This window comes from Sinocyclocheilus rhinocerous, unplaced genomic scaffold (assembly GCF_001515625.1).
Source record: "Sinocyclocheilus rhinocerous isolate Xijiao unplaced genomic scaffold, SAMN03320098_v1.1 scaffold1733, whole genome shotgun sequence".
Classification (NCBI taxonomy): Eukaryota; Metazoa; Chordata; class Actinopteri; order Cypriniformes; family Cyprinidae; genus Sinocyclocheilus; species Sinocyclocheilus rhinocerous.
In genome coordinates this window covers 718,238-729,126 of record NW_015640388.1, presented here as the reverse complement: position 1 = coordinate 729,126, position 10,889 = coordinate 718,238, and the positions used below count along the sequence as shown (strand labels likewise).

Here is a 10,889-nt window from a genome sequence, read left to right as displayed (position 1 = left end):
TGTTAGAACGAGCCATTTTAGGTAGGCGTGGTTGACTCTTAACTTTTATAAAGAATATCTCTTTGGATTTGAGACTTTAGTCTTTGCAACTTTACAGATCTTCTTTATGCACCAAGAGCTTGTAACACTCCAAAGAGAAAGGAAAAATTGAAATCGCATCATAGGACCCCTTTAAATGACTATTTAAACCGTATAACTGATTGTATTAATCGGTCAAAATTATTACGGTCGGTTAACCAGTTAAACGGTTAAAATGAACATCCCTAATTACTTTTATAATGTCTTGTTGATGCTTGTGAAGCATCAAAGTTTTGGTGTAATGGACTTTCAGTGGAGGGACAGTAATGTCTTGAGATTTCATGAAAAATATCTTAATTTCTGCCTTGAAAAAAAAATTATGGGGTCAAAACAACATGAAAGTGAGTAAAGGATGATAGAATTAGCATTTTTGGGTGACCTATCCTTTTAAGCTAACTCAAGCATAGGAAATGGCAAAGCAACCCCCTGGCTCATTTTTGTATTTATGAGAGAAGTGAATGGGGGAGAAAATTTTATTTGTCTGGCAACACACTGTATGTTCCCGTTTGTCTCACTCAAAGTGCCAAGGAAACAACCCACCCTAGACAGTCAGGAAGTACTGAACGCCGCCTGGCCGCCTCATAAATGTCACACCGGGCCAAAACCTGTCAGCGATCTGACCTCTGCATACCTTCAAACTAACAGAACAATAGTGGCTGGTGCTGCCCCCCTGCCAGGAACAATTATTAAGTTTCTGTTTATTGGACAATTGGAGCTGGTGATGAGCAGTGGCCTGGTATGGAAATTTACTCTTGTTTACTGGGATACACTGGAGAATCGTTTACCGTAAGGACCGGTAGTGCAGGATATCATCCGCCCAGTGAGACATAAGACAAAATGCCAGATCACCAGTGGATGTCCACCTTGATCTGTGCCCAATTTCCCTCTCATAGCCTCTCAACGACCAACAAACAAAAAACACATTAAATGCGGACAACAACATCGTTTTATATGTAAAGAAGCCTGTCTGTTTTTAAATGTCTAAAAAGAAAAGATGGGCATAATTGTCTTTTAGTGAATAGGGAGGATTAATTTAAAGTGTGTTCTGCAGTCAAGTGTGTGTCGCCCTCAAGCGCAAACATAATTTTTATAGTTCTTTTACTGTTTAGTAGTGGTGCAACGGATCACAAAATTCACGGTTCGAATCATATACAGATTTACATATATGGATCAGCAAAAAAAACCTTACTTTAAGTACTTCTATACCATAGAAAAAACCTACTAGCTTAACTAATAAAGTTAGTAATAAAACAAGAACAATTACACAAATTACAAGCATAGATGAAAACAACAAATCAGTTACAAATATCAGAATTTAGGTGCAGAAATAATAATAATTAAGTTTAACACAATAGTGCTCACTGCACAAGTTAAATACAGATTAATCTTTGTTAGAGCTGTGGTGTTATTTGATCAGCAGACAGAAACAGGTATTTATTGGCTTCTGTCGCTTTAAGACCAAATGCACGGCCCGCCTAATACACTGACACACATCCGGTTTCTTTCTCACCTGTTTATGTTCACTTAAGAAATAACCAACTGCGTTTACTAGAATACTTGCCAAATCAGGTATTTTAACATAACTTCATGTATATGTAAAAAAAGGAATCACACTGTGTCTGAATCGTGCCTCTCTCTCTCTCTGCTTGTGCGCGGCAGCGGCTGAGCGCACAGAAAAAAGCGTGCAAGTTAAAACTGCTTGAATGTGTAAACTGGCAAGACAAAACGTGCAAATGATAAACTTTCACTCTATGATGGTTAAACTTAACAGTTAATCCGCGAATCACATGCGTGCTGAACCGTGGGGCCTGGTCCGTACGGATCACGGATCATCTACGATCCGTTGCACCCCTACTGTTTAGCATTTTCTAGCATATCTCGCTGGAGGTCAGACACATACAGAACTGTTTATAAAGTCACCCTATTGCACTGAAAGTAATACAGCTTTTTATAGTCCTGTTGCTTTATATATCCAAGATTATTGACTGACATCTAATCAACTTGATTGACTTGAACTTTATTTCTAACAAGAGCTGTAATTACATTAATTTGCACTTCAGTTTGTTTCATAGCTTGTGATGTAGAACAAACATCTTTATGCATGTTAAATGGGCATGGCTGCTTATTTTTTTTTAGGTTTGAAGCATCTTAAATGTCTCTGTGAACAAGCCGTGATTGTGTCCAAAATCAATGGAATGAATCTATGAATATACAATACATTATCCCTTAAATGTCAACCTTATAGTTGTTCGTCTTAGCTCATAGCCACTTGCTGAGAACTTTCCTTCGCGGAAGCTTTGCGTTAAACAAGTGAGATAACGAAATATTTAATCTCGAATCAATATTTTTTGTCCAATTATTTGCCAGTTAGTTTTGGTATTGAGGTAAAAGTTACCTTGCATTCGCTATATAACAGTGGGTGGTGGTCACGAAGATGACTGAGCAAATTTGATGCGTTTCCCCCTTTTGCAGCGACTTTCTTCTAAAAAAACAACAACAACCACATTGCATGCTGCTTCTGCGTCAGACTGATGCTGGCTGGACAGGATTTAACGCGAGTTTTCAAAAGCGCGATAATCAAACACGGTTTTGATGATAATTAAATTTTAAACGGTAATACTAACCGTCAGGGCATTTTATCGTGATTTATCGTGAAACCGGTAATCGTTCCATCCCTAGAATCCAAATTTCCTTCTTTTGTGTTACTGGAATGCTTTGTTTTCAGAATGCTTAAAATGGCCCTAAAATGGCTTAAAGGGGACCTCAAGGGGTTTTATAATCATAAATATAATTTTATATTAAAATACTTGTATAAATGAATAACAATAAAACTACTTAAAATCAATCACTTTAATTTATGCATATTATATTTATTCTTATTTGGTCATGCATACCTGGATTTTGACCTTTTTTCCCCCCTTCTCCCATCATTTGTGAAAGTCTCCAAAAAATTTCACAAATGTCCTATATGAAGATTCTTATAGGAATATCTTTCTGCATTGAGTTACTGATCTGTAAACACTATCTATTTGTCTACTAAATACTGTTCGGCTCAAGTGATCTCGTCACTTGTTGAAGGGAGGAATCATCTTTCGACTTTTTTCAGTCGTTGTGCATCACTCAGCCTGGTCTGAGCTCTTGTGTGTTGTTTCCCTACAGTGGGCTTTCGGTGTTTCTCTGTGGGAGCTGATGACCTTGGGACAGACTCCTTATGTTGACATTGACCCCTTCGAGATGGCTGCCTATCTGAAAGACGGCTACAGAATAGCACAACCCATCAACTGCCCCGATGAACTGTGAGTTTGGTTCAGACCTTTAACTTCTGTATTTTAATCATGTTCAAATAATTCTTTATTCAAAGTAACTTCCTTTTCATGTACAGAGTTAATATTGCAAAATAAGTCAACTCTGGTGAACTTGTGTTACTGAGTGACTGGCAAAGCTCCCGAAGTATCAGTAACAACGGCTTTCTTAAATCTTGATTATCTTGTGAGGGAACCAACTGAACCTTTAGAAAATGAAATGGGACAGTTTGATCCGAATACAAGTTACAGATGCTGGCTGTCTGCACAATCTGAACCTTATCGGCATCCTGCAATAGCTAGGGAACAGGAGCCGTGGTGACCAGTCCAGCCAGGATTTACAAAGCAACGAGGGATGTTGATCATGTCAGTGACCCAAACACAGCAAGATTTATATTCTTACACGCACTCGCCGGAACACAGTTTAGAGAATGCAGGAAGAGCTAATCAGCATTGGATCATAACTTAGCACTTTTTCCCTTCAGAGAATAAGTGATGAATACGTGTTCTGCGGTTTGCCTTGTGTGTTGGAAAGCCTGAATAGAAACTGAGTGATAAGGTGATCTCAACTTTCACTCAAGCCCTTTTCGAACGCTGCTGTCAAATGTAATCAAGACCAAGAAGTCTTGACAGACAAGCTTTTGCTTTGATAAATCTCCTTTGGCTTCATCAGTCACTGATCTAATAAAAGTAGATGTTTTGTTTATGTGAAGATGTTCTCTGTTTCAGATTTGCAGTGATGGCGTGTTGCTGGGCCTTGGATCCGGAGGAGAGACCAAAATTCCAACAGCTCGTCCAGTGCCTCACTGAGTTCCACGCAGCTTTAGGGGCCTACGTCTAAACTCGCTCAAACTGGCCGAGTTGTTGAACAGCACTATTCCAGAGAGTGAAGGTTAATGCAGTGCCTTACTTTATAAAAAAAAACTAGCCATTTTGTAAAGTGTTTCATCTTTTATTTCATGCAATATGAAATGTGGCTTTGTTTGGAAGATGTAGATGTCAGAGGTCAGTATCTTTTGTATATCACAGCTGCGTGAATATCAAGGACTATTTCTGATTCTCAAGAATATCATCCACACTTGTTTGGAATGCTGGTATTAGAGTGTCCACAGGAAGCTGCTGATCTCTTTGTTTCACGAAGAAGCTTTTTTTTTCATAATAGGAATGACAAGAAACTGACCTAAAAGTCAGGAAATTTCCTTTTGGACATTTTAAATATTGCGCAGAGTAATCTGTACATATATTTTCAAAGACTTCAGTGAGAAGAGCTTCATTTCATTAGGTCTCACTGCATTAGTTTGTGCATTTATTTGATCTAAAAATACAGTTTGGTGAGAAAACAGGCGCCTCATCCTGGGCACAGCAGTTTTCTTTTTTCTTTTTGGGACTAAAGATGGTGGAGCCCTACAGCTGACCATAAGCTGAAGCAACATGTTGGGATCCTGCAAGTCAATCTGGACTTTGGTACAGGGTTTTTTCAGATTCCTAAAGTTTTTGATGTTTGACTGTTCTGTGTCAGAACAATGCCTTCCTTGTATGTTTAAATCTGTATGAATACATGGACAACAAAAGAAACATGAGTCATTGTGAATATTTGAAGTGTACAGCCTAGACACCATTTTCAAATCCTTTGTTCTCAATCTATAGGCTCTTCTTTCTATTCTTGTGATCACTGCATGTTGACTTTTTTAAAGGGTTTTGTGTAAACTGAATTCATACCTATCAATTAAATGAGGCCTTTAAATAAATGGGATCTCAGTTTTAGTGTTGGTGTTTGTTGCTTTAATGCATGATTTGGTCTGGAAAATGGTTTTATCCCATATACAAACTTTTTCACCCCCTCTTCATTCTTGATACAATAGAAGCATCTATTTGTAGTGATCAAAGCTGTTGTGAACTGTTCTGAATGGAACTATTTTGCAATAGTTTCCCCCTTACTCTGGTGTCATGATAAAAGTGTTGTGCTCTTACAGTTTTTCTCGATTGCTAAAACACTATAACCAGGCTTTTGAACTAAAATTTCAAAACCATAACGCCATGTTTGTGAGAATACGAGGCATAGTTTCAAGAAATGTGTTTAAGCAATCGAGAAAAACTGTAATACATAATAACATTGAGAGAGCAGCCAAAAGGCTATTAGTAACTTGTCGGCTGGCCAACTACATATATGTGCAATCTACTGATTCTATCAGTGGACTATATTTTTCCATATCTGAGAGTTAGCAATTTCAAATGTTTTTTTATTGAATGCATTTCTGATGCCATTTTGATATAAAGGAGTAAACATCTGTTTTATGTAATGCTGTAATGGAAGGCTGAGTATGTTTCGTGGAAGACCAAACTAAGTAGTTTTGCTTTCACAACGAAGCACACAGCGTCTGCACGACATGGCTGCAGCGTCAACCGTACTACAGTGAGAATAAAAGTTACGCCTTCTTTCTTTGCGTGAACATTTGGGCGGCGTTATGCAAATCTTCCCACATAGTGAGGTAGATATGTGGGGGCGTGTTAGAATGAGCCGTTTTAGGTAGGTGTGGCTGACTGAACTTTTATAAAGAATATCTCTTTGGATTTGAGACTTTAGTCTTTGCAACTTTACAGATCTTCTTTATGCACCAAGAACTTGTAACACTCCAAAGAGAAAGGAAAAATTGAAATCGCATCATATGACCCCTTTAAATTGGAGTAGTGGCTTAGAAAGATTATCACCCTATTCAGAGATATTGTTCTCCTTTCCCTGGTTCTGACATGCTTCATTCTGTATTATATACAGTTTAATCTTTGCTAATGGAAGAAATGTATTCAACAAATGTGTCTTAAACTTATATAAAGGCATGCACACCTATCTACGTGAACAACATGCTGAGACAAAAATCGCTGACACCATCTGTGACCTGCTCTCTGTGTCCTCCGGATATGAAATGTAGAAATATAAAAGGTTCTTAAGAAAAATGTATGTATCTTGTATAACTGGCCTGTATTCTCATAACCCCTCCTTTCTTTCTTCATGATAAGATTTCGAAAGAAGACAGTGGGGAGCGTTGACCTTTTGTGCAGGTACTAGCTTACAACAAGCTTTTTAAAAATGATTAACTGTTTTAAGTAGATGATCACTTGAATACTTATTCTAAAATTTCTGTATTCTCTATTCTGTGCTGTCAATGTCACTGTACTATTACTTTATGTACACTGAAATTTTTTTTTAATTCATCCAATTAAAAAACTTTGCCCTAAGGGCAAGTTATTTATTTTTCATTGGCTTTCGTTTAAAAATATAGATGTGAATCATTACCCTAAAATTTTTTAATTGGATGAATTAAACATTTTTTTCAGTGTAGAATTTCATTTTAGTGGAGCTCTTAATGCACTTAAATGGATATTTGGGTAAATGAAAAATCATGAGTTACTCTCCTTCATGTCATTCCAAACTTCTAAGACTTTTGTTCATCTTTAAAATCCTGTCTCTCCATTGAAATTCCATTCCCCAAAACTTTCACTCTTCTAAATGTTCATAAAGAGAGCATGCAAGAAATCTAAGTTAAACAAACAAACAGAACTTCATTGGATTGGTTCTTGCACATCAAGCAAGAACGATTGAGCTTTTTACCATATTTGATGTGCTCTCTTTATGTGTGTTGATCAATTATGGGTCAAAGAAGAAAGGGGGTTTTCAAACACCAAAAAAATAAAATAAAATAATAATAAATAAATAAATAAAAGGGTGTAATACAGCTTTACATTTTTGTCCATACATTAGAATGTGTCTTGTTTATTCATTTATTTAATTTTTTTAAGAAGAAAAATTATGACTGTCGTACATTTTTTTAGCATGATTTACAGAAGACACCTACTAAAATTTCATTTAGTGTAACCTTACATTAAAATACTATTAAAAGACTATTTAAGATTCACAGCATAGCCCCAAAATATTAATTTAAGTAATAATTAATAGGGCTGGGCGATATGGCCAAAAAAAACTAAAATAATCACGATAAAATTTTTCATATCGGTCGATATTGATAGCCTAATTATCACAATAAATTTCAAATCTTTATTGTTCTTCCATAGTAGCATACATTTAGATTACGATAACCAGAGTTAAAACCACACATACAGCACCTCAATCCCATAGTAAAAATGCAACTATATGGTTTCTAAGTATTTGTATGAAAAACAGTAGTCTAAATAGCTACATATAGTATAAATGCACAAATGCTATAGCTTCAATCACAAAAAAATACTGTAATTATATTCCATTACTCTTTTAACACATTTCATAGCCTATATGTCTACATTAATAATATAGCCTAATAAAATTCGATATGAATATCTCACATTCCTGCCACAATACTATGGTGCAGCTGCAGCAGCAACTAGTGTTACTAAATCCATGGTAAATGATGGCGATTTGTAGATTGAAAAGCCTTCTGACTGTCTTCGTTGCGCACAGTGTTTCCGCTTACATGGATGAATGTCAAAATAAAAGACTTTGTTACCACAAGACGTATAAACTAATAAAAACCCAAAAATCCAACAATTAAACATGATACACATTCATAATGGACAACGTAATAAATCACTTAAAGAATATCAAAAAATCTTGAAAAATAAATGGTATAAAAGGAAATAACCAAATCCTTAACAGTTTCTCCTGTTTGATCGGGCTTTGAACTAGTTCAAATCACTGAGTCATTTGTGTTCGTCGCTGAATTCAAGCGCTTCACACTGGATCTCACAGCGCTGTTTAGTGCTCGCATGACAGACTTAACACGTAAACTCATCAGCTCTAGTGAGCTCGCGCTGCGCTGCGCTCCGTTTGAACTTTGAGTCGAGCGGATAAATGATGCTCGTGTAGCGCGCTTCAAATGAGTAGCGCTGTTTCCTTCCGCTTTTGGCGCATAAACATTATTTCGAACATTTATCGAACTCTTGTTATCGTTTTATCGAGGAAAATTATATCACGATAATTATCGTTTTATCGCCCAGCCTAATTAATAATTTTAAATCTTTATTCTTTGTCACTATCCTTAAAACCACTAGGTTTTAACCATTTGTCATCAAGGAGTTTTTGTAAGAAAGTGAAATCATTTAAAATATAATGCAATTTAGTATGATCACATAAGCCTATTCTTTTATATATTTTGTAAGTACAGGTCAGAATAAGTATGTTGTTTCATTTTTACATAAATGTCTGTTAAGCTGAATGACCATTGTTTGTTACTTGGTATTACAATGTTTTTTTAGCATTATTCTGTATCATTAAATCTTAATAATCTTAATAGTATTCCTGAGTAAATGACAGCAGAAGCAGATGTTGAAAAATAACAAACATTTCATTGTACTGTTCTGATGCTCCCTGCCATGCTTGCTTAATTTGTCACTTTGCTTCTGATGTACCTAGGCCCAAAAATGACTGCTGGCAGCTATATTTATGAATACTCTGTTTGTCAACAATGACTTAATCAGGATGGGTATTCTGGGTGGAGAGTCCTCTCAATGTCCTCTCTTGAAGTTGTGATATAGGGAGGAGAAAAACTCTGTCCAGAAACAGTAGTAACTGCAATCAGTGTAACAGTAGTACAGTAATAACTGCAATCCTTTCTCGTTTCCTGCTGCTCTAGCTACTGGGTCTTTTTGGTGGTGCCTAAAAAGTAATCAAATGTAATCAGTTACATTACTTTTATAAAGTAATTGAAAAGTTACACTACTTATTACATTTTAAGTAGGGTAACTTGTAATCTGTAACCTATTACATTTCCAAAGTAACCTTCCCAACACTGCTAGCAACTCTCTATTTGTGGGCATCTAAAATAATGACACAAATAAAAAAAAATGCATCAAAATATTAATATACAGTTTGTCAGTGCAAACATTCCTGATTCATCTGAAATATAAATTAGATCTAATTTATGTCTATCTATCTATCTATCTATCTAGCTAGCTAGCTAGCTAGCTAGCTATTTAGAATTTTCATTTTTTTGATGAACCTTTTTTTTTCCCCTGCAGAACACAAAATAGGATATTCATAAAAATGCTAAAGCCTAAACAACATGGACCTCACTGACTTTTTGTTTTATTGTGTTCCACAGAAGAAAGTGAGTCATACAGGTTTGGAACAAAGTGTAATTAATGACTAAATAAATGACACATTTTTTGTTTTTGAGTAAACTATTCCTTGAGAATAACTCTGTCATAATGGCAGTCTAAGCACTTCTTGGAAACTTGTCAGAAAAGAACAATGTTACACCAATGTATTTCAATGAGATGTAGCTGTGATGCAACATTTATGGCTTCTTCAGTGAGATCTCTTGTGTCAAATGTTACTCATTTCCAAGGTTTTGTTTCACTTGAATACAGAAGGACATACGGAACAACGGAAGACTTGACCTATTAGGGGAAGGCCAAACGAGAATTCTTAAAGTGACAAACCACTAAAGGTTGATATAAAAAGTAAAATAAAAAAATATATATATTTCAATATAACTTGCTATACAGAAAATATCTTATCCTCCTGAGACCTTCTGTCCTCAGTAGAGGACATTAATTTTAGTGAATTTCTCTGAGAACTTACATGTCACAGTTTTAAGTCTGGATGTCCCAAAATGCATGTTTATTACACATTTTGGGAGACACAACAAATGAATAGGGTAAGAAATTATATTTCAATATTCCTATGAAATATTAGATATTATGAAAATCTTGCCAATTAATACTCCCATTATTATACTTCTTTTTTTCATTACATGTTGCCCCAAGAGCACATTAATATGCAAATTAGATACAGTATATAGATGCATTGTATATAATGGGAAAAACCTCTTATGGCCATTTTACACACATAAATAAAATGGTATATCAAATCATCCTGTTATATCTTTCATAACATAGTTGAGAATCATCTTTATACAAAGTTTGGTATAAAAAAATCATGAAACCTAAAAATGTATTGATGATTTATTGTTTTTACCTATTAATGTTCATTCATGTCTTGTTGTTGTTGTTGAAAATATTGAGTCCTGGTGTCCTCTACAGAGGACATAGCGTAACATGAATAAAATATCATTTTTCCAAAAAAAAAAATTTTTTTTTTTCTTATGCTCTAAACATGAAAAAAGACTAAATTCACAAAACCTTTTTTTCTGGGTCTCAGGAGGATAAGCCTTGTATCAGGTGTTTGTAGGACTTTGACCCTAGAGTGCAGCAATGGACAGAGACTCACATGGGCTTCGGTCATGATCATCAGTATGACAGAGCAAGCATAACAGTAGGAGTACTGAACTTTGATTTGGTCGTTACACTGAAAGTTTCTGTTCATTTAGGCGAAGAGTAGGCCTACAGCATAAAACATCCACGCCTTAACTGTGCTGTGCCTGCAATATCCCGATTCAGAAGTTCATTGTGTGTGACTTTGTTTGAAAGTGCCATTAAAAACTATTGAAGATTTTCAGCTGTAAAAACTGGAGCAAAAATCACTGATGCACAGACCACTTCAATTTAAAACTCACGAAG

The 10,889-nt window shown here is 35.6% G+C and overlaps 1 protein-coding gene across 2 annotated transcripts in view; it reads left to right on the top strand.

Moving 5' to 3' along the window:
* Positions 1-4,304, top strand: part of LOC107752642 (tyrosine-protein kinase RYK-like) — a 57,853-nt gene extending 53,549 nt beyond the window's left edge. For both annotated transcript variants that reach the window (XM_016568668.1, XM_016568667.1), the window contains 2 exons: positions 3,238-3,374; positions 4,110-4,304. In XM_016568668.1, coding sequence (XP_016424154.1) covers positions 3,238-3,374; positions 4,110-4,221 — 249 coding nt within the window. In that variant the 3' untranslated portion in view covers positions 4,222-4,304. The remainder of the gene's footprint in view (positions 1-3,237; positions 3,375-4,109) is intronic.
* Positions 4,305-10,889: the final 6,585 nt, after the last annotated feature.